Here is a 23,062-nt window from a genome sequence, read left to right as displayed (position 1 = left end):
CTACTGAACCCACGAGCCACAACTACTGAAGCCCACGCGCCTAGAGCCCGTGCTCCGCAACAAGAGAAGCCACCGCCATGAGAAGCCCGCGAACCACAGCGAAGAGTAGCCCCTTCTCGCCACAACTAGAGAAAGCCCGCGCGCAGCAACAGACCCAACACAGCCAAAAATAAATAAATAAATTTATAAACAAAACAGAACAAAACCTGAGGTCCAAGGTAAAACACTGTAAATGGGTTTTTAAATGCTCAGTTAAGAGTGATCCAAACTTTTAAAAGCAAGGAATAGATGCCACATCACCATCTGTATTTTATAAATGAAACTTTGGCCACACACAAAATTTTTGTAAATTGCCGAAGTTCATAGAATGAGATCAAAATGACGATTTTCTAACAGTTCAGCATTCTAACCCTTACTCCTGACAAATGGTTGGCACTGCCCAGGATCATGTGTCCCCACCCTGTGTCACTCCCGACACATCCCCATGTAGCCCCCATGACAAGAAAGGCAGCCCTAACCCACTGGTACACTCCTGTGTCTCATTCTAGGAGCAGCAGCGCTGACTGGTGCAGTATCCCACACAGTCTCCACAGCCGTGATTTGCTTTGAACTAACGGGTCAGATCGCTCACATCCTACCCATGATGGTGGCTGTTATCTTGGCCAACATGGTGGCTCAGAGCCTGCAGCCCTCCCTTTATGACAGCATCATCCAGGTCAAGAAGCTACCCTACTTGCCTGACCTTGGTTGGAACCAGCTCAGGTCAGGGGCACCAGCTGGAATTAGTTCAGATTTGATGGGGTTGGTGTGGGAGGTTCTGAGATTGAGCGTGAGGTTAAGGTCAACGTCTGGAAGCACTGCTTTTTACTTATTTTTATATTCCCATGCACTTCATAAATATTATGAGTGATCAAATGCATGGCAGACCTCACGGGAGGAGCGGAAGGGACAGGCGTACGGTAAGGCTGACCCTGCCTGTGCTTTCTCCCTCTGCAGCAAATTTACAGTCTTTGTCGAGGACATCATGGTACGGGACGTGAAGTTTGTTTCAGCTTCTTGCACTTATGGGGAGTTGCAAAACTTGCTCCAGACCACCACAGTCAAGACTTTACCACTGGTCGATTCAGAAGGTCAGTGGGAGGGAAGGAAGCAGATTCCTGAGCTAGTGACCTGAACAAGGGCTCCACAGAAGTGGAGGCGGCACTGTGGTGTGGGCTTGTCTAAGGGGCCACCCAGGCTGCTGCAGGACGCCCAGCCTTAGGGAACATGGTCATCGTCAAGGAAGGAAAAACACAGCCATAACACAAGCACAAGAAGACAGTTAAAAAAGCCAATGAAAGAAATACAGTTGATTCTCATTAGTCCTTGTAGTTAGGTTCTATAAAGTTTCCAAGAACACTGAATCAGGGACACTATACTGAACCATTGCTCCTAGAGGAAATTCAGGGTGAGGTTCCTGCAAGCTTCTGGTCACAACACTTTCTTCAAGTAATCAAAGCTTACACTTGTCTTAGGTGTGTTTCTCCTTGAAGACACCTTATTTAATATATATTGTTAATTCATCAGCATTGAACTCACCACGACCAACAGAAGGTTAACTCATGGCTGAACAAAGCTTTTATCTAACACACTTCTTTTCTCCATAAGGCACAGCACAGCCTTCCCGCTTAGGGGCAATTTCGCATCCGGAGCCTGTGCTCCGCAACGGGAGAGGCCACAGCAGTGAGAGTCCCGTGTACCGGAAAAACAACAACAACAAAAACAAAAAAAACAAAACAAAACAAAAAAAAACAAAAAACAAAGAGCTTATGGAATCATAATGTTTTAGATCTGCAAGGGCCTTAGAACTTATCTAATGACCCCTTTCACCTTAGAGATGAGAGCATGGGATTCCAGAAGAATTCAGTTCTATTCATACAGTTGAGAAATAGTGGAATCAGGATCTCATTGATCCAAGTCCACAGATGATTCCTGAATTTTGACTCCATCCACTCATAAATTTTGGCATCAAAACCTGAGGGCTGGGCTTCCCCGGTGGCTCAGTGGTTAAGAACCTGCCTGCCAACGCAGGGGACACGGGTCCGAGCCCTGATCCGGGAAGATCCCACGTGCCGCGGAGCAACTAAGCCCGTGTGCCACACCTACTGAAGCCTGTGCTCCTAGAGCCCGTGAGCCACAGCTACTGAACCCACGAGCCACAACTACTGAAGCCCACGCGCCTAGAGCCCGTGCTCCGCAACAAGAGAAGCCACCGCCATGAGAAGCCCGCGAACCACAGCGAAGAGTAGCCCCTTCTCGCCACAACTAGAGAAAGCCCACGCGCAGCAATAGACCCAACACAGCCAAAAATAAATAAATAAATTTATAAACAAAACAGAACAAAACCTGAGGTCCAAGGTAAAACACTGTAAATGGGTTTTTAAATGCTCAGTTAAGAGTGATCCAAACTTTTAAAAGCAAGGAATAGATGCCACATCACCATCTGTATTTTATAAATGAAACTTTGGCCACACACAAAATTTTTGTAAATTGCCGAAGTTCATAGAATGAGATCAAAATGACGATTTTCTAACAGTTCAGCATTCTAACCCTTACTCCTGACAAATGGTTGGCACTGCCCAGGATCATGTGTCCCCACCCTGTGTCACTCCCGACACATCCCCATGTAGCCCCCATGACAAGAAAGGCAGCCCTAACCCACTGGTACACTCCTGTGTCTCATTCTAGGAGCAGCAGCGCTGACTGGTGCAGTATCCCACACAGTCTCCACAGCCGTGATTTGCTTTGAACTAACGGGTCAGATCGCTCACATCCTACCCATGATGGTGGCTGTTATCTTGGCCAACATGGTGGCTCAGAGCCTGCAGCCCTCCCTTTATGACAGCATCATCCAGGTCAAGAAGCTACCCTACTTGCCTGACCTTGGTTGGAACCAGCTCAGGTCAGGGGCACCAGCTGGAATTAGTTCAGATTTGATGGGGTTGGTGTGGGAGGTTCTGAGATTGAGCGTGAGGTTAAGGTCAACGTCTGGAAGCACTGCTTTTTACTTATTTTTATATTCCCATGCACTTCATAAATATTATGAGTGATCAAATGCATGGCAGACCTCACGGGAGGAGCGGAAGGGACAGGCGTACGGTAAGGCTGACCCTGCCTGTGCTTTCTCCCTCTGCAGCAAATTTACAGTCTTTGTCGAGGACATCATGGTACGGGACGTGAAGTTTGTTTCAGCTTCTTGCACTTATGGGGAGTTGCAAAACTTGCTCCAGACCACCACAGTCAAGACTTTACCACTGGTCGATTCAGAAGGTCAGTGGGAGGGAAGGAAGCAGATTCCTGAGCTAGTGACCTGAACAAGGGCTCCACAGAAGTGGAGGCGGCACTGTGGTGTGGGCTTGTCTAAGGGGCCACCCAGGCTGCTGCAGGACGCCCAGCCTTAGGGAACATGGTCATCGTCAAGGAAGGAAAAACACAGCCATAACACAAGCACAAGAAGACAGTTAAAAAAGCCAATGAAAGAAATACAGTTGATTCTCATTAGTCCTTGTAGTTAGGTTCTATAAAGTTTCCAAGAACACTGAATCAGGGACACTATACTGAACCATTGCTCCTAGAGGAAATTCAGGGTGAGGTTCCTGCAAGCTTCTGGTCACAACACTTTCTTCAAGTAATCAAAGCTTACACTTGTCTTAGGTGTGTTTCTCCTTGAAGACACCTTATTTAATATATATTGTTAATTCATCAGCATTGAACTCACCACGACCAACAGAAGGTTAACTCATGGCTGAACCAAGCTTTTATCTAACACACTTCTTTTCTCCATAAGGCACAGCACAGCCTTCCCGCTTAGGGGCAATTTTAAACAGCAAAATTGGGCTTCCCTGGTGGCGCAGTGGTTGAGAATCCGCCTGCCGATGCAGGGGACACGGGTTCGAGCCCTGGTCCGGGAAGATCCCACATGCCGCTGAGCAACTAAGACCGTGCGCCACAACTACTGAGCCTGCGCTCTAGAGCCCATGAGCCACAACTACTGAGCCCATGTGCCACAACTACTGAGCCCGCACTCTAGAGCCCGTGCTCTGCAACAAGAGAAGCCACCGCGATGAGAAGCCCCGCGCACTGTGACGAAGACCCAATGCAATAAATAAATAAAATAAATAAATTAAAAAAACAAAAACCCTTAAAAAACAGCAAAATCACCAACACAAAACACCAAAAAATGCAAAAAGCATGGCATTCAATGGACCACGAAAGAACATTTGTTTACAATATGAAAGCTGGAAAAAATAAAAAGGCAGAGCATCACTTTGTTCAGACTCAGCTTGGAACGTGTGCGTGGGGTAACTCAAATTTTTTGCTGCTCTGCACATGTCTGTGAATGATGGGAAAAGTACTGCAAATATTGATTTTGGGTTACAAAGATATTTAAGCCCGTAGGTGAATTCACAAATAGGGAATCCGAGAATAATGAGGCTTGCCTGTAAATCTTACGGCCCCTTATGTGGTTCTCATTGCTACCTAGCTGAGTGATAGCTGTTCTTTAATGCCCAATTTGAGAAACAGATGAAACTGTTCCATATGAAGGAGTGAACGTGTTTAATGAGCAGTGATTTCACCTCCTTCACCATCCTTTCTGCCCACCTTTGGCACTTAATCTTGCTTTGTATTATTTCTTATTGTGGTTTTCTATATCTATGTCTTATCTTCCTCAGTAGATTGTGTATCCCTTGAGGGCAGAGACTATAACACCTGTCTCACTCAGGCTGCCTCCTTAGGTATTTACTGGATATTAAATAAATACGTGTCTAATGATTGTATTAGTGTAATAGAATCATTTAGGGATATTTGGAGCCATTTAAATTGTTAGCTCTAATTTCAGATAATCAGAGTATCCAAACTAGTCAAATTAGCTTAGTTTTAATATTTTCCCAAATCCCAAATACCTTTCAGTGGCCTTTAAAGCAGTGGCTTCTCACTGGAATAGGGGTACAGCCTATGGGCTGCAGGGTTTTCATAATAATGACTAAGACCTCATGGTCAGTAACACTGCCGCAATCTTATGGCCTCAAAACTTAATGAAAATGTTAATTATAGTAGCAGAATTCTGATAAATATATAAAAGACCGTCCCAGGAAAAGTAGGCATTCTGTTTATACCTACAAGGACCCAGAGTCTTTAAGTGATTAAACATCAGATATCCTTGTAGACTTCTTTCAAAGTATATTTGTTCATCTCAGTATGAATGGCTTTTAATGTGTCTTCGTTTGGAGACAGTGTTGATTAGCCTATTTTAATACCAAGTTCACCTATTTACAAACAATCTATGTAAGGGCCGCATCAAAATAAGTACAAATTAGCACCAATTAGTGTACTACCAATTGGGGCTCTAAGCGCTAAATGGGTGAAATAATAGGGATTGAGTGAGATCAATCCTGGAAGACTTTTGAAATGAGTTTTTAGGAAGAGAGGGTAAGAGCTGAAAAAAGATTGGGTGCTGGGCTTCTGTCCCTGACTCCATCCTGCCGAGCAGGGCGGGGTGGGTAATTGAGCGGGCCCTCAGGCTGAGCTTGGATCTCCCCCAGATTCGATGATCCTGCTGGGCTCCGTGGAGCGGTCAGAACTGCAGTCCCTTCTGCAGCATCACCTGTGTCCTGAGCGGAGGCTGCAGTTAGCCCAGGACATGGCAAGGAAGTTGTCAGAGCTGCCCTTCGATGGGAAGGTGCGGCAGGCTGGGGAGGGGCGCCGTGGCGTCTGGCCCCAGGGTCGACCTGAGTCTTTTGCCTTTGTCGATGAGGATGAAGATGAGGACCTCTGTGCGAAGCCCGAGGTGAGTGGGCTGGGAAGGGCCAGGTGAACAGGATAGATGGGGCAAAGGGAAAATAGGAAGAGAGAGGGAAGATGCTGATCATTGACAAAGTCAAAGGGACAAGTGCCCCTGGGTCCAGGGACTGAAGGAGATAAGGTTGCAAATGATGGTACCGTGAGAATTCAAAGTGCTATAAGGACTTCTGAACTGAATAGAGTTAGATAGGTTTCCCAGGACACCACCTGGTAAAGGCAGGAAAAGGTAGCCTCTTCTCTAGGACTGAGAATTTTTACTATTCTTTACAGCTTCCTCCTCTTCCTCCTCCTCACCCCTTTCCAACTGCTCCACTGCCCCCCGAAGAGCCCAATGGGCCCCTGCCCGGCCACAAACAGCAGTTGGAAGCACCGGAGCTTGAAGGTAAAGATTCTCCCATCATGCACCTCACCCTTGAGACTGCAGGTAAAGATTCTCCCATCATGCACCTCATCCCTGCCTCATGCCTTGTGGGTATCTCTGGGCACTCCTCAACCTAAGGGCTCCTACTATGAGGAGGGGCGAGGCCTGAGGATGGCGGGAGGGGGTTTCTATTCTTCGAGTCTCCATGTTACCATCCCAAGACGTGGGGGGCAAGGGCTGGATTAGGAGGATGGAAGGGGAGAGTTCCTATGGGGGTGAAGCACCTAGAAGTATGGACCTTCTGTGGCAAAGTGTCAGGACCACTTGAAGCCCCTGACCATTTCCTCCCAGGATGGATATTGCTTTCTTTCCATTTCCATTCACTCACCACTTCTCTCAGGTCAAAGACCCTCCATCTTTCAGTCCCTGCTGCGCTGCTTGCTGGGCAGAGCTCGCCCCACAAAGAAGAAAATGACCCAGGTGAGAGGAGGTGTGTTGGGGGCGGGGGGGCGGGCATGGGACAAGGAGCTTGTCTTTGAGGAGAAAGAAACCCATGATCCTTAAATCGGGAGAGAAGAGGTCCCACCAAGAAGAAGCTTCATCATATGGAAGGGATGATGGGTTGGAAAGAGGCATCTGTGGCTTGGCCAGGGAGAGATGGCTATGGTTCCACTTGGAAGAAAAGGGAAGGAACTTGGACCTATGTCTTTCTTCTCTAGGATTCAGAAGATTTAGTGGATAACATGTCACCTGAAGAGGTAAGTAAAGGAAACAGGAACCTGGGCTGGACTATTTTGTCAAATGAAGATATTGCTCACTTTTTTCGACCTTCTTCATTGTGTTGTTGTAAGAGTAACATGTGATTCTAGGCAGGAAAGCATTTTGAGAGGTTGGAAGTGAGGTGTGACTATGGAGACAGTACTGAGCACGTTGCTCGGAGGTAGGGGAACATGGCGGCGTCCTCGTGGGGACCAGCATCGTTTCAGGAGAGGGAAGTTTTGAGCCTCTGTGTGTAGGTGGGCCCATGGTGCTAGGATGACCCTTAGAGCTTTTAGACATTAGGGAAGTTCTAGACCAGGCAGGGGCTCTGCGGGATGGATGAGATTTACCCGCAGGAAAATGGCGCCGGGCAGCCAGCACTTACACAAACCAGTGTGGAAGAACAGCATTGAAACTAGGATGGGGAATTCAGTGTGTGGCGAGGTTACTATGCTGGACTGATCAGGGTCCTGAGACAGCGGACAATGAGGAGATTCCAGGAGGCGGGACCGGGAAGAACCACAGACTGAGGGCAGATTTTGACAGTGGTGCCTCATTGGGACAAATCACTGTTCCCCTGTAGAACCCACGCGAGGGAAAATCGAGCCCTGAGTGGGTTTGGTTGTGCCGAGTGACCAGAACGTGGCGCGGCGAGTGACAGGAGGTGGCTGAGCTGTGCCGATCAGAGCCACCCGGCGTGTGCAGGGACGCCGACTCCATCCATTAGCAACCATCCCATTTAGTAAAAGAGAATGCAGCTTGCTTCGAAGGCCGAAAGGTAGCGCTTTAAAAGTATGTAGCTGACAAAATACCATAATGTGTACCCTCTTTAAATGAACATCCACTGGATGTCCAGCATATATACGTGCTAAGAATTAAAAGTACTCAGGGTTGGAGGAGGGGGTGGTGAGTGACAAGAGAGAAAGGCAGTCTTTGCCTTCTCCCCTTGACAGCCCTCGAGACACACACATTTCTGATAAATGACCTAAAGAATCAAATGGATGATCACGGAAGAAAAAAATCGAACTCTTCCTTCGCCCACAAGCAGGAATCAGATAGGTCATAACTACAGTTAAGGAGTGCCTTACTAGGGTGCTCAAACCAATAATACTTTTTTTTTTAATACACCGAAGAAAGCCAACTAGTTGATCAGTGAGGTTATTTAATGACCGCTGGAAATAAAATGCAAGTAGGGATCAAAAGAAGATAGATCATACATTTTTAGCTGATATCTTTTTCAAGGAAGATTTTAAGCAGCTCTCAACTCCCATGGGAACCACCAAGACTTTTTGAAAGGATAAGATTCAATAGGAGTCAAACTTCAGGATATTTTAACACAATTTTCAGGCTAGATCAAGATGACACCCTTGACAATATCAAGATGATACCTCTGGGAATAGTCAAAGAATTCAGTTTCTAGGTTGCCAGAAGTCCTTGCTATGACTTTTTTTCTTTTTTTAAATTTAGTTTTGGTTGTGTTGGGTCTTCGTTGCTGCGCGCGGGCTTTCTCCAGTTGAGACGAGCGGGGGCTGCTCTTCGTTGTGGTGCGCGGGCTTCTCATCGCGGTGGCTTCTCTTGTTGCGGAGCACGGGCTCTAGGCGCCCGGGCTTCAGTAGTTGCGGCACGCAGGCTCAGCGGCCATGGCTCACGGGCTTAGTTGCTCCGCGGCATGTGGGATCTTCCCAGACCAGGGCTCGAACCCGTGTCCCCTGCATTGGCGGGCGGATTCTTAACTACTGAGCCACCAGGGAAGTCCCAGGACTTGTTTAATTCTGCTGCTCTGTTAGGGATACACACAGTTAGAGCCCTGGTTTGTAACTGATGCTGAGATTTTTCAAGTCATGGAACACATCAGACAAAGAGCAGAAAAAAGCTGGGGGTCCCAGGAACATGATCAGCAGTCCAGGTCAGAAGCCCACCTCTGTGTAATCTTGGGCAAACACTTAAGCACTCCATGCCTCGGCTTTCTCATCTGTAGAATGGAGATAATGATAGGGTGGTTGCAGAGGATTCAGTGAGTGAAGCAATTCGAATAACGCTTGGCACCGAGGAAGTGCTTGGTGCATGTGCCCTGGCAATGGTTCTGTCAGTGTTGTTCCCTAAGGGCAGGCGAGAAAGGAACCAGGGAGGCCCGAAATGATCATAGAATGCTCCAGGAGGACAGGACCAACCAAACCAGGGCTGGCAAGGGTCTACCGCCCGTCCTATAAGTAAATCCTTTCTGCAACATACCTGCTAAGTGGTCATCCATCCTGTGAGAATTTTGTGTGAACCTTTAGTCAGGGAAGGTGAGAGTTTAGAGGAGGTGTGATTGCAGTCCAGAAAGAGCAGGACGGGAGAGATGGAGAGCACAGCACTGTGGACCAAACACGGGACACGAGAACTAGGGGATGGCCTTCGGTGACGTCCTCTGAAGCTTGAAACGTATAGATTTGGACAAACAGGAAAACAAAGTAGTACCTCATTCAGAAGGGACTGCCTGAAAAGAGATTACAGAAAATTTAAAAGTCAGTTATGAGAACCAGGGGCGATACTGGCTTATTTAGAATCTTGGGGATTTTTGGCGTGCAAATCTAAAATCCAGAGGAGGGCTTCCCTGGTGGCGCAGTGGTTGGGAGTCCGCCTGCCGATGCAGAGGACGCGGGTTCGCGCCCCGGCCCGGGAAGATCCCACCTGCCGCGGAGCGGCTGGGCCCGTGAGCCACGGCGGCCGCCGAGCCTGCGCGTCCGGAGCCTGCGCTCCGCAACGGGAGGGGCCGCAACAGTGAGAGGCCCGCGTACCGCGAAAAAATAAAAAAAATAAAATAAAATAAAATCCAGAGGAAAGTTGAACTTTTGCCTTAATGCTTCGGTCATAGACAAAACAATGTAAACCAAAGCAAACACACACACACACACAAACGGCTTGTTTGAGTCAACAAAGTGCCATGTGACCCAGCGCAGCTCTTCAAATCCAACAAATCTTTGCCATGATCTGCTGTGTAAAAGGTCAGTGTGCTGGTTTCTCCGTGACACACAGCAGCTGATGCCACACAGCACTCTGGAGGAGTTCCGCCCAGGGGGCAGAATTAAGACAAACGCCGGCCTAAGATGGAACGCGATCCACGCCGTTTCTGAAAGGGAGAGCCTGGCAGAGCACGTCCGACCCGGGGTGCCAGGAGTAGGGTATGGGCGCCGGGTGGGGCTCTTGGGGAAACGCAGAACAGCAGTCGCAGAAGCGGAAGCACATCTGGCGTGGCTGGAGCTGTGGGTGTTACAGGAGTAGTGGAAAATAAGACTGGAAAGATGGGTTGGAAATAAGTGTTGGGGGACCAGGAAGAAGGAGCGTGTTCTGAGCACCTGAGGGTGAAGGCGGATTTGGGGCTGGAGGAGGGAAGAGGGCGGTGCGGTTCCCTGGGGCAAAGGGAAGAGGGCTAGTGGTCTGGAGGAGCTGTGACGGTTCACTGTGCGTTTCAGGCTTCTGGGCCAGGGCGAGGAGGGCTGTTTGGGGTGAAGATCTGAGGTTTAAGGGGGCCCTGATATTGGGTGACGGCCCTCCTCTCCGGCAGGTGGAGGCCTGGACGCGAGAGCAGCTGAGCCAGCCTGTCTGTTTTGACTCTTGCTGTATCGACCGGTCCCCCTTCCAGCTGGTGGAGCACACGTCGCTGCACAAGGCGAGTCCTTGCCCGATGCCCGCTGCCCGCCGAGCAGGGCTGCTGGGAGGTCCGGGAGGTGCGGGGCCTCCGCGTGCTGACCTGCCGCTCTTTCCTCGCAGACTCACACGCTCTTCTCCCTGCTCGGCCTCCACCTTGTGTACGTGACCAGCATGGGGAAGCTCAGGGGGGTGCTGGCCTTGGAGGAGGTGAGAGCGATTGTCCCATCTGAGCAGTGAGCAAGAGGGGGGCACAGTATACAGAGTGGGGGGGGGGGCAGGGGTGGCCTTAGCGTCCGGGAGGTGCCTCCAGATTTCCCTCCTATTTTTCATGCAGAGACTGGAGGGGGGCGCAGCCCTGTGCCCTTCTAAGGACGGCATGGGCTTGGGTCGGGGGTTCAGGGCCCGAGTCATGGTTTCACAGGGGTGCGCTGTGGTGGTGCATGGAAGGAGGGAGGAGATGGGAAGTGGCTGAAGAAGGCCTGAGGGTTGCTAGGAAGGGGCCGAAGGAGGTCCTGGGTCAGGGCTCTTGAGATTCGCTGCTCTGTAGGTGGGGCGTTTCGTCCATCGTGCCCCTCTTTTCCTTTTTCTGTCTTCTCCTTTTGATCCATCCTCCCCGTGCATCTTGCTTGCCACTCGATAGCTTTCCCGTGTTCCTTCCTTTTATCGTCTGCTCCTCTCTCGTGTCTGTTTCTCTCACCGCTCCAATCTTCTCCTCCTCCCCATGTTGTACCCTCTCTCCCCTCTCCTCTGCTCCCCAGCTGCAGAAGGCCATTGAGGGGCACACCACGTCTGGGGTGCAGCTCCGCCCTCCCCTTGCCAGCTTCCGGAGTACAACTTCGACTCGAAAGACTCCTGGGGGCCCGCTCCCTCCTGCAGAGGCCTGGAGCCTGCCTCGGGATGGAAGTGGGGCCCCTGGGGCAGGGGATGTGGCTCCTGCCTCCCCAGAGCCCCCTGTGCCATCCGCCTCCCCAGAGCCCCCTGTCTCCTGGGCTCGGGCCAAGGCCGAGAGTGAGCTGGAGGAACTGGAGCTGGTGGGGGCTCCGGGGCCGGAGGAGGAGCTGGCCGACATCTTGCAGGGCCCCAGTCTGCGATCCACCGATGACGAGGACGAGGACGAGCTGGTGCTCTGAGCGCCTCCCAGGCCGCGGCACGAAGGCTGTCCGGCGGTCCAGGCTAGCGGGCGGGCCTGTGTGGAAGAGGGTATTTCCTGAAGCTGGAGAGATCGCACCCACATCCGGCCTCTCCTAGGAATTTTAAAATGTCATCCTGATCGTGTTGGAGGAGGAGCCAGAATTGGGGCAGGAGTAGCCTTGGTCAATCGTTTGGGCGTGTCCCCCCATCCCCAGACAGGCGGTGGTTCTAAGCCCTGCGAAGCGCCCCTGATAGTCCAAAGGCTTCTTGAGTTTGCCTGTGTGTGGGTGGGGAATACCTGCTGCCTCCCCCTGGCCCCCCTCCTTCCCCCACAACCCCCCGGCCAGTGCCTTCCCGGCCTTGCCCATCCCCCGTCAGTTTCCCCAGGGGTGGGTTAAGGGAGGCCCCGGGTGACTGTGGTCCTGCCAGCGTCATGCGGGAGGAGGAGATGGATCACCTCATGGCCTCATGGACTGCTGGCCCCAGAATGCACCCGCAAACTGTCCACAGCCCCTTCTCTCAGAGCCCCCCACCCCGTCCTCCACTCGCCCACAGCCATTCCCTGAAATTTGCCTCCAGACTCCATCCTGCCTCCCACTGTCTGGCCCCGGGCAGAGCCATTACTTAGTCCCATTTCCTCCTCCTTTGTCCTCCATTGAAGCAGTGAGGCATGGATCAAGAGCCTGTGGGGGGACAGCCTGGAAGGGGAAAGGTCGCAGGGAGGCTCTGGGTGAAAGGGGCGGTACCAAACAGTCCTGCTGCGGCCCCAGTGGATTTACTTAACTCCCTCTGGCAGAAATTCCTCCCATCTCACACCACAGCTTCCTCACCCTCCAGTTTCCAGGCCACTCCCTCTCCACTGTGCTCCTTGATCTGTCCTGCCCAAGGGTCAGCTCTGCCCTTGAGGTGCTCTAGCTGGGGCTTCTCCTTCCAAGAGTGGAAGCTCGGGGCAGCTGGGCCACTGGTTCACCCAGAGACTATACCTTCTTAGGGACTGGTTCTTTGTGTTTCTCTTCTAGGGGTTCAGTGTCAAGATGGCAGACCTTTTTGATGCTTCCCACACTTGGGAAGTCAGATCCTTATCCTCCCCAAACCAGCGACAGGGAGCCTGCCATCACCCTGCCTTTTCTATAAGTGGTCCCAGGTGCTCTGAGCAGCCAGAGACCCTTGCTCCCACCCCCAGGGCTTTTGTCCATCCCTTCTTTTATGCCTCATTTAGTTCTGCAGTTGTGCCCCCTCCCCAGCATTCCCCCCCGCCCCGCCCCCGGTGCCTGGCCTCCATCATCCCCCAAATAAGACACTCATAGCCGAAGGTGCCACCACATTCTGTTTAGTGCCATTGAACACAGCCTGGAGCCCTCTCCAACAGTACATCCCTTCCGCCTCCCCAGGCCAATAGAGAGAGGCTGTAGCCTGGGGAGGGGGACTGGCAGCGGGTCTTTGAGCCCATGCCCATGTGTATATAATCTATAATATTTATATATATATTTATATATAATTCTCTCTGTAATATATGTCATCGAATCTCTCTTGGGCCTGGGGTGGAAATGTCAGATTAAGAAAACATGCGAAGACTGGCCATAAAAATGGATATTCCCTAGACCTGGAAGATGGAGTATGGGATGTACAGGTGGGGGTGAGAAGAGGTAATAAACTCATTCACCAAGATTCCCTCCTTGACACAAGGATAAGCAGGAAGGTGTGGGTGAGGGGGGGCGGGGGCGGCAGGAGGGGAGGGATGGAAAATTTGGATTTTCCTTTAATAAAGTGAACTCAAAATGAAAGGGCACCCCCCCCAGCCCCCCCACCAGAAGAAAATCACTTAGCAAGAACAGTTTCATTCACCATGATATGAAAACAGCCCCGTTCTGGGACTGCTGTAAAACGTGCGGCACAGCCTTTAACCCCAAGGGAAAAGCAACCCTCCCGCATCCCCCAGCAGCCTCTTCCTGCACATGCCCCTCCCCTCCCCCAAAATAGGCTATAAGCAAACCCCATGCACCCTGCCCCCCAGCACCAGAGAGGCAGTTCCTCCCTCCAGAAGAGTCCTGAGAGGGTCTCAGGCCAGCTCCTCAGGTTTGCTCCCTCTTCAGCGTGGAGACGCCTCCCCCGGCCTGACCTCTGGTCAGCAGCGATGCTGGTACCCAGGGATGCTGAGCCCAGATCACGCTCACGTGCGAACTCTGCTAGAACCCTTCAGAGTTTTAGTCGCCTTTTGGCGGGGACCAGCAGGGACCGTTTGGCTTCCTCAGGGAAGGAGGGAGGAAAGAACGCTGCTTTAGATGACCTTTCCTAACTCCACAGAGCCCTGAGCGAGAAAGGAACTGTGATGCATGAACCCGCTCCCTGGACTGGATGTCCGCTGTGGTCCGGGGGCGGAGTATAGGGCACGAAGGGGGTGAGATTAAGAGAAAAGGATGATGCCTTAGAGAGGGCAGGTTGCACAAGGTAAGGAAGCGGGGACCCCGTGAGAGGAGGGAACTGTGACATGCAAAACCCCAAGGACCTGCAGCAGGAGGGCAGGGCGAGGCCAGCAGCGAGGGCCTGAGTTAGGCCACGTGAGCACGCACAACCCTTTAACAGTTTTAGATGAGGTGACTTCAGCTACCTGTGCTCGCCATGCCTACTCCTGTTTCCTCCAAGAACCAACTTCAGGTAGCCATCCTCCCCCTCCCCAGAAGATGTGGGACGTGGCCTCGGTTGCACTTCAGGGGCACGCGTGTATGACGCTGTGGGCTTGATGGAGGCAGGGTCACAGATGGACAGAAGCGCCCCAACTCTCAACCTCCTCACTCTGGGACACCGCTGCAGCGGGGGCGGGGGGGCAGTGTGCTGCCGTCTCTTCACTCTACCCTTCGACCCTGTCCTCTGCCCTCAGGATGTCTTACAGAAGTGCTGGGGCTCCAGGTGCTGTGCAGAAGTCCCCACCAGAATGGAAAGTGGGTGTGGAGGGCAAGCAGTTTCAGGGGCTTATGCCTCATTGTAAAACATCCTGGAAGGAAGAATACCCAGATCCTCCTCTCCTTCTCCTCAGGAGGCCTGGGGAGGTGGGGGGGGGACGGACACCTGGGAGGCCCTCCTGGGAGTCCTGGGAGGAGATGAAGGGGGGCAAAGGGGGCCCAGAGCTACACTGCTCCTCGGCAAACCCCATGCCCCGGCCGGGGCCTGACAGCACCGGGCCCCTCCCTCCACCCTACTCAACCCTGAGTCCCCAAGAAGTTATAAAAATGTAGAAAAGGCAGAGAGAAAAGTGTAAACAGCTCCAGAGAATTAGGGGTGGATGGAGGGAGACACAGCCTCATGCTTCCCCGTCTAGCCAGGACACCTGCATCCTGTGCCACCCCCACCCCCCCTTGGGGCCCCGGGGCTCCCAGAGCAGGAGATGGAAGAAGGCAGAGAAGGGAAGCAAGAGCTGGAGTAGCCAGCCCTGGCGGGGTCCTTTCCCAGATGCTTAGGGTCCTCCTTTCAGCCACAGGATAGTCAAGATTCCAGAACAAGTGGCCATGTTCGTCCTCGGTCTCCCCAGTGACTGCCCGGTCTCTGGACAGCCCTTGTGCCCCTGTGCAGCCCAGCGGCCACGTCCACCTCCTCCGTGACTCCTGATCTCAGAAGCCAAGTCACCTCTGAGGGCACAGCCCCCTCAGTCTGAGGAGACGTGGTCTGTACGTTGCTTCCCCTGTGCCCATCGAACCATGTCCAACAGCCCCTGAGGTCTGTTCCGCACAGGAGGGATGAGCTTGGGCCACAGCCAGAGAAAACAGAGTTGGGACAAGCAAGAGTGACGTGGAGAAAGGAGGCCTTCAGGCAGCTGCAGCCAAGGCTCCTGGCAGACGAGATCAGGGAGCAAAGAACTGAGATCCAGGGGCCGGCCACGGGCCGCTCTGCGCGCCTGCGCTCAGGATACACACCGGAGCTCCACCGCCACAGACCCAGAAGCCCGCAGCCAAGCGAAGTTCATGGCCGTCTGCTTGCCTGGGCCTCAGTTCCTGGACCTGTGGTCTCTGCAGCGTAAGCCTGCATAAAATCCCACCCTGGCCCTCCGTTTTGCTGGCAAGGGCTCCTGGGCTCGCGACAGTCTTCTGCCCAGGTTTCAGCCGTACTGCTCGGGGAAGGGAGGGTGTGGTTGCAGCCATGCCCCTCAGGTGGGAGTGGGAGGTGGGGCATTCAGTGGGAGGAAGCTAGTTGTTGGCCTCTCCCTCCTCCTCATCAAACGACTGCACGCCTGAGGATGTGACGTCAGACACCTTCCGGCTGAGAGCGTTGGGCATCTCGGGGTCTTCTCGTGGGGAAAGCGACTCCAGGTCCCGGCAGCCCGCATCCTCTTCCTCCTCGGGCGCCAATGGCCTCTTCTCCTCCTCGGCAGGGCCCCTTGCCAGGTCCACCCCGCCCACCCCTGGAGCCCAGTCACTGTCTCCCCCCAGCAACGGCGGAGGTTCCTGAGCAGAGTATCCCGAAGCAGGTTGGGAAGGTCCCATCTCGTGCAAGCTAGGCTGTGAGTCATCAAATGCAGGGCCGAGATAGGATCCTGTGGCTGGAGAGGCGATGAGGGACTGGTCGCTTGCTTCCCAGGCATCCGATGACCCCAGACAGTACATGCCCTGGGACACATAGGAGTGAGGCCATCCATCCATTGGGGCTTGAGCAAGGGCATCTGTAAAGAGAATCATGGCGGTCGGTGGGGTCACAGAATATCAAAGGCAGTAACAACAGCACAGAGAATTGAGGGTGAGATGTGGGGCGGGGGGTGAGAGGGGGAGTAGGAAAGCCTATTATGAACAGAGAGTCTTAGAACAGAGATGCATGGAGGTAGCCTAGATAGTTGAGGAGGCCTCTTAGGCCTCTGGGGTCGGATTCTGGAACCATCCCTCACCCTGACTCTCCATCAACTCCTGGTAGTTGTCACCGTAATTGCAGCCCAATGGCTCCTGGGTGGAGTTGACACTCATGTCCTCACCATCCATGGAGGACCAGGCCATGAGAGTGGCCTCGGAGATAGCAAACTGTTCCATGACGCCTGGGAGAAGAAACGCAGTTAGCGCGAGATACCTCGGGGAAGCCTTAGACACGTGCATGGGGTGGGGGACATCAGTGCAGCGCTGTTCAATAGAAATATAACGCAAGCTACCTATGCAATTTTAAATTTTCTAGTAGCCATGTTTAAAAACAATTTAAAAGAAATAGGTGAAATTAATTTTAATAATACATCTTATTTAACCTACTCTATATAAAACATTATCATTTCAATGTATAATCCATATAAAACTATTGAGATATTTTACATTCTTTTATTCATACGAAATCTTTGAAATCCAGTCGATATTTTACACTTACAGCACATCTCCATTCGGACTAGCCACATTTCAAGTTCTCAATAGCCACATGTGGCCAGTGGCTACTGTATTGGACAGCACAGCCTTGGTATATGCCCCGAAACAAGGCAAAATCGTGGGGGACTTCCCAGAAGGTCAGATTTAGGATTCCTAGGGGAAAGAGTTGGGGGGGGTCTTCTGGTGAGATATCCTAAGGGATTGAAATTGGGGATTTCCAGAAGTTTATCTTTGGAATTTTTTTAGGAACGGTAGCTAGTGCTAGGTAGTCAAGGCCAGAGGAGTCTAAATGGGAGGGCTTGTAGGTCCACAGTGGTATCAAGTTCAAGGTCTGGGAAGGACAAGGGAGGAAGGATAGAATAATGAAGATGGGTAGACCTGGGGTTCCCGTGTTGCTCAAAGCCGTGAGTAAGTTGAAGCTTACATTGCTAGCTGCCCTACGCTACCCGCTACATGTTTGTCTCCCCTCCCCACTGATATTTCTTCCACCACCCACACCACCAACCAGAGAACCCTCTTGTCTATTCCAGATCTATCATTTTTCCTAGGTATCTTCTTAGATCTGCCACTAGGGCTCGGGCAGGGTTGTAGGTACACCGTACGCCTGCCTCGTTCCTATGCTGAATTTTAAAAGCTCTTCTGTATACACCCTCTCCTCACCCAGGTCCCTTGATCTTCTGGTGGTTGTCACAAGTAATGTGCCCTGTCATTGAATTCATGACTGCAATGTGCTGACGGGCAAAGGCTAGGAGAGAACCCCAAGGCTTTTCTTTCATTTTCATCATAAAACATGAGTAGAAGCACAGACTTTTGAAGCCTAAGACCCCTGCCTTTTTTTTTTTTTTTTTTTTTTTTTTTCTCCTGTACTGAGGGAATCCCGGGGTTGGATCTTCTGGTGGTTGTCACAAGTAATGTGCCCTGTCATTGAATTCATGACTGCAATGTGCTGACGGGCAAAGGCTAGGAGAGAACCCCAAGGCTTTTCTTTCATTTTCATCATAAAACATGAGTAGAAGCACAGACTTTTGAAGCCTAAGACCCCTGCCTTTTTTTTTTTTTTTCCTCCTGTACTGAGGGAATCCAGGGTTTGGATGGTCCCACCATGTAGGAGAGAAGGTGTCAGGTGGGCCCACAATCCCGTGTTAACGCCCCTCAACTTCTGAGACGATAATAAAAATAAGTTTGAGGGTACTTAGAATAAACAAGTCAGAGTCCTTGAAATTAGAGCTAGTTGGGAAATTAAGTCTGATGGTGTCACGTGAACAGAGCCAATCCTGCCATAGGGGATCAGGCTGAAGGGTCGGTCTCTGGCCATCCTGAAAATGTGTCTCCTGAGGGGCCGGGGAGCAAGTACCTGCTAGGAAACGTGCCTCCTTCTCGCCATCGCTGAGGTCGGAGTAGGCATCTGTATCCCTGCGCACGGCCTCGTGGCTCTGTTGCGGCTGAATGGCTGGTGCCTTCCCCCAGCCCTGCCACTCAATCATGTGAGCCACCCGGCCCTGCCCCATGGCTGTGGGCTTTGTCACATGGTCCTTCATGCTTCGCGAGATCCCTGAGGGGCCAGACATTCCCCGGGTCCTCCGGAACATCACACGATACCCACACCAGATCCGCGCCGCCCCCGCCCCCGCCCCCGCCATCACCCCCACCCTAGTCCCATGGGACTCCATCCCAGGAAGGGGGCAGGTATGCCCTAAGACTCTGTCTATGAGGGGCAGCCTGGAGGACGGGAGGGGCTTGACAGAAAGGGCAAATAGGTCCGGGGTCTGGGGATGAGGGTCTGCTTCAGGCCTGAAGGGGCAGGGAGCCCCTAGGGAGTCTCCTGTCTGCACGCATCCCCAGGTCAGAGTCTCACCTGAGAACGACGACTTGGCCAGGGCCCCGATGCCATAGGCGTTAGAGTTTCGCTTAAGCTTCGGAAGAATGGAAGTGGTGTCCTCCATGGAGAGCTGGGATAGGGAACGTGGGACGAGGGGCAGAGGAATGAGAGGGTATGGGGTGCTTTCTATGTGGAGGACAGTCCATGTTTCCAGGAGGAGGGATAGGAGCTAGGGCGGGTGATCGGGCCACCATTATACCCAGGGGTCCCTAGGAGGCCTATCCCCCAACCACCCTGGGAAGTTTGGGGGTAGGTAAAGAACGTGAGGGCCGCCAGTGCCCGCTGGAGGAAGGGAGCGCTGTGTTCTCGGGCGGCAGATGGGAGGGGACAAGGAAGAGGAGTTAGGGCGCATTGGAGAGGTCTGGGGGGAGCTGCACTCACGTTGATGCCGTCCCAGGAGAAGTCAGTCCTGGTTTGCTGTGAGGAAAGAGGAGAGGGAGTGGGTACCCGGGGCACTTCCTCAGAGGGACGTCCAGAAGTGCGTGAAGTAGGGAGGGCTTCCCCGAGATTCACACACGGAACTGGGATCTCAGGGTGGAGCATCTGGCTTGTGTTTGAGGGAAGGAGGAGAAATGTTCTGTGAGAGTGTCAGTCTGAAGGTGTGTTCGGGAGGGTGTCCTGGAATTTAGGAAGGTGGCTGAAGGACTCGGCTCACGCATGGTGGTTCTGGGGGTGTTTTCGAGGTCCTCTGGGAGGGCAGCTGAGCACGGAGGGCCTCACCTCGGTGGACGGCCGGTGGAGGCTGCTCCCGTGCAGCGAGCTGGTGCTGTCCATGTTGATTTGGTCCACATCCTTCAGGCCCTTCCAGTCCACGGCAATCACTTCATTTCCTGAGATGGACGGATGGATCGTTGCTTGCATTCCACCTCCCTATGCCCACCCCGAAGGCCCCTCCCCGTCCTTTTCCTTCAGAACGCTGAAGCCACAAATGGAGGCCGGGCCCTCCAGACCCCTCCCTACCCTCCTGCCACCACTGCCTCTTCTGATCGCCTATCTTCTTTGACATCCCCCCTCGCCCCAAATTTTTCTTAGGAGAGAGAATAATGCTGAGCTCAGTCAAGCATAGCACACTCGGAAAAAGTGTTCTATGGCCTTATTTGTTGTTGTTTAAATGGAAGGGTCAGTGGCTGGGTTTTAGAAGGAAAACAGGTCTCCATTCTATCCTGAGGAACCTCTGAGGGTTTCTGTATGGGAGTGCATGGGAGCTGTGCTTTTCCTCTATTATGTTCCTACAAATAAGGGCAGAACTTTTCCGGGGGCAAGCTTCCCTAAGTGTTGGCTTTATTATTTGTGAGGTGGAAGGATTGCATCTGCCCTAGTGGACCCTCCAGAGGAGCTGGTGGGTTTGTCTGACAGGAAGGAGATTTGGTGGGGATAGAGGCAAGAGCTGGGTGTGTACACCCAGAAGCAATGAGAGCAGAGAAAGCAAAGAGTGAGATGGAATCATTTTACCTGACTCTTGGGAGACAAGTGATGGATTAGAGAGGAGAGAAGGGGGACAGCGGGGGACTTTTTAAAATAGGAACTAAAAGAATAGGAATTCGAGTCAGAGAGAAGACAAAAGACAATGGGAGAGGGTGGACAGGGTTTGAGGGCTGACTGGCAAACTGGAGGACCTAGGAAGATGGTAATTCTGCAGCCGAGGCCACAGCTCCTCGTAAAGGGAGACTGCTGCCGTGAGGGGTGGGTACGCCAACCGGAAGCCTTGGGGAAGAATCACTTGGGTGGTAGACCCAGGTGAACCACCTGACCTTACAGATCCTTTCTACACATAAAGTTTTTTGATTCTGAATTTAGGATTAGGCGTCCACTCTTGAGGAGGGGTGAATCGAATGGGGTCTTGGGCACCAGGAGGCATTCGGCATGCATGCAACAACATAGCTGCCGCAAGAGGAAGGGATTGTGCTTGACAGGTCTGCGAGAGGTAAGGCCCCTCCAAAGCGGGCACACTCTCCCTTGGGGCTACAGGGGAATGGTGAGACGGGTCAGACCAGAGGCCGTGGCTGGGAGGGAAGAGGAAAGACGGACGTCTGGGCGGACAGAGCAGGAATGGGGCAGGCAGAGGACAACCTCTGAGGGCAAGGGAGATGGCGAGGGCAGAGTGGGAGAGAGGGGTGGGGGGCGGTGGCCTTTGTGACTGGCAAACTGGAGGACCTAGGAAGATGGTAATTCTGCAGCCGAGGCCACAGCTCCTCGTAAAGGGAGACTGCTGCCGTGAGGGGTGGGTACGCCAACCGGAAGCCTTGGGGAAGAATCACTTGGGTGGTAGACCCAGGTGAACCACCTGACCTTACAGATCCTTTCTACACATAAAGTTTTTTGATTCTGAATTTAGGATTAGGCGTCCACTCTTGAGGAGGGGTGAATCGAATGGGGTCTTGGGCACCAGGAGGCATTCGGCATGCATGCAACAACATAGCTGCCGCAAGAGGAAGGGATTGTGCTTGACAGGTCTGCGAGAGGTAAGGCCCCTCCAAAGCGGGCACACTCTCCCTTGGGGCTACAGGGGAATGGTGAGACGGGTCAGACCAGAGGCCGTGGCTGGGAGGGAAGAGGAAAGACGGACGTCTGGGCGGACAGAGCAGGAATGGGGCAGGCAGAGGACAACCTCTGAGGGCAAGGGAGATGGCGGGGGCAGAGTGGGAGAGAGGGGTGGGGGGCGGTGGCCTTTGTAGATGAGGGAGAGCTGAGTCAGAGCCGTGGGGGGCAGGGAGGGGGAGGGAAAGAACCCAGAGAAGAGGTGAAAGCAGAGGAGGAAGTGGGGGTATCCATGGAAATAAATCGGGTCTCAGAGAAATCAGGCTTCCGGAGAGTGAGTTTGTTTGTAATAATAATACGAATTATTCTCTCAGCCTGAGGTCACTGGGGCATGTAGGCGGGAGAAATTGGGAGTCGGAATGGGAACAACTGGGGGTTTGGGGAGCGGGTGGAATCAATCTGCTGAGCTGTGAGAGCGGAGTGGGTGCGCGGGGTGCAGGAGAAGGCACTGGGTACCAAGGCAAATGCCGAGGGGAGAAGCGTTCGGAGGCGCCTCTCTGCCTTCCCCCGGTCAAAGGTAAATAAAGAGCTGGCCCCGCCCCGCCAGCCCCCGCCGACAGGTGCAGCCACGTCCCCGGGTTCCCTCGCTCGGCCAGCCCCACCCTCCTGGGAGCGGGCTCCCGACCCCTCTCCGGCCCTCGAACCCCCGGCCTCCCCCCGGCGTCCCCGGCTCTTCGCCTCCACCCCAACCCAGCCCGGCCCCACTGCCTCCGGCCGTGGAACCCATTCCCCTCCCCGAGGCACCAGGCTCACCCCGCCCCCGCCCCGGAGGGAAAATGCACGTGAACAAAGCAAATCGGGGGAGGCAGAAACGACCGAAAAAGGCAACGGCGAGGGAAAGGGATGGGGGCAAAACACCCAAGCCAGATGGAGGCGGAGCGGGGGGCGGGGGGCGTGCGAGAGGGACTCGGGGCCGAGACTGAGACTGGGGGTCCTTGGAACGGGGGCTGCTCCAGAAATGGAGGGGGGGCGAGGAGGCGCTGGGGAAGGCAGAGTCGGGGCCGATGGCCTGGAGATGGAGGGTGCGGGGACGGGAGAGTCGGGGAGAGCGACGGAGGGGGGAGAAGGTTGGCGGGGAGATGATGGAGAGGGACCGCGCCTGGGCAAGGGCAATGGAAGGAAGCCGGAGGGAGACGGAGAGAACGGAGCGCCCAGAGGGACGCGAGGCCCGGAGGCGCGAGGGGAGAGCGGGGAGGAGAGAGGAAGGCAGGGACCGCGAGGGCACAGAGGGAAAGTGAGGGAGCGCGGCGGGGCCGGGCGCTGCGGGGAGAGGGACCCGGAGGGGCGCGGGGACTGGTGGGGGAGGGGCCGGAGGACCGGACCCCGCCGAGCCCGGCCTCCGCCCGCGCCCGCGCCCGCGCCGCCGCCGTACCCACCCACGGTCCGGGAGCCGATGCAGCCCATGGCTCCGGGGCTCCGCGCCGGGCCCTCACCGACGCGGCGCGGGCGCCGGGGGGAGCACCGGGAGCCGCGCCGCCGCCCCAGCCGCTCTGCAGCGCCGCGGCTGTCTCCGCTCGGCTCCGCTCCCCCCGCCCCTCTCCATCCCTCCCCACGGCAGCCTCCGTCGCCGCCGCCGCCGCCGCCGCCGCCGCC

At 53.7% G+C, this 23,062-nt stretch overlaps 2 protein-coding genes across 3 annotated transcripts in view; one reads left to right on the top strand and one right to left on the bottom strand.

The window, feature by feature from the left end:
* The window catches only part of CLCN1 (chloride voltage-gated channel 1), a 28,476-nt gene extending 13,558 nt beyond the window's left edge, over positions 1 to 14,918 (top strand). The window contains exons 9-17 of the mRNA XM_028489650.2: positions 549 to 762; positions 997 to 1,130; positions 5,583 to 5,827; positions 6,112 to 6,265; positions 6,603 to 6,682; positions 6,922 to 6,960; positions 10,509 to 10,613; positions 10,715 to 10,801; positions 11,353 to 14,918. Of these exons, the coding sequence (XP_028345451.2) occupies positions 549 to 762; positions 997 to 1,130; positions 5,583 to 5,827; positions 6,112 to 6,265; positions 6,603 to 6,682; positions 6,922 to 6,960; positions 10,509 to 10,613; positions 10,715 to 10,801; positions 11,353 to 11,724 (1,430 nt within the window). The 3' untranslated portion in view covers positions 11,725 to 14,918. The remainder of the gene's footprint in view (positions 1 to 548; positions 763 to 996; positions 1,131 to 5,582; positions 5,828 to 6,111; positions 6,266 to 6,602; positions 6,683 to 6,921; positions 6,961 to 10,508; positions 10,614 to 10,714; positions 10,802 to 11,352) is intronic.
* Positions 14,919 to 15,002: 84 nt separating this feature from the next.
* FAM131B (family with sequence similarity 131 member B) lies at positions 15,003 to 22,975 on the bottom strand. 2 transcript variants are annotated; one of them, XM_024132298.1, is made up of 7 exons: positions 22,846 to 22,975; positions 19,652 to 19,761; positions 19,313 to 19,348; positions 18,908 to 19,001; positions 18,407 to 18,604; positions 16,596 to 16,739; positions 15,003 to 16,376 (listed from the first exon to the last, which is right to left on the bottom strand). In XM_024132298.1, exons 1-7 carry the CDS (start codon positions 22,871 to 22,873, stop codon positions 15,904 to 15,906), a joined length of 1,083 nt encoding a protein of 360 aa, XP_023988066.1. In that variant the 5' UTR covers positions 22,874 to 22,975; the 3' UTR covers positions 15,003 to 15,903. The 2 variants fall into 2 exon arrangements, with proteins under 2 accessions (XP_023988066.1, XP_028345456.1); XM_028489655.2 differs by lacking the exon at positions 22,846 to 22,975 and having other exon boundaries at positions 19,652 to 19,958.
* Between the last annotated feature and the right edge of the window lie 87 nt (positions 22,976 to 23,062).

This window comes from Physeter macrocephalus, chromosome 5 (assembly GCF_002837175.3).
Source record: "Physeter macrocephalus isolate SW-GA chromosome 5, ASM283717v5, whole genome shotgun sequence".
NCBI lineage: Eukaryota > Metazoa > Chordata > Mammalia > Artiodactyla > Physeteridae > Physeter > Physeter macrocephalus.
This window is presented reverse-complemented; position numbering and strand designations above follow the sequence as displayed.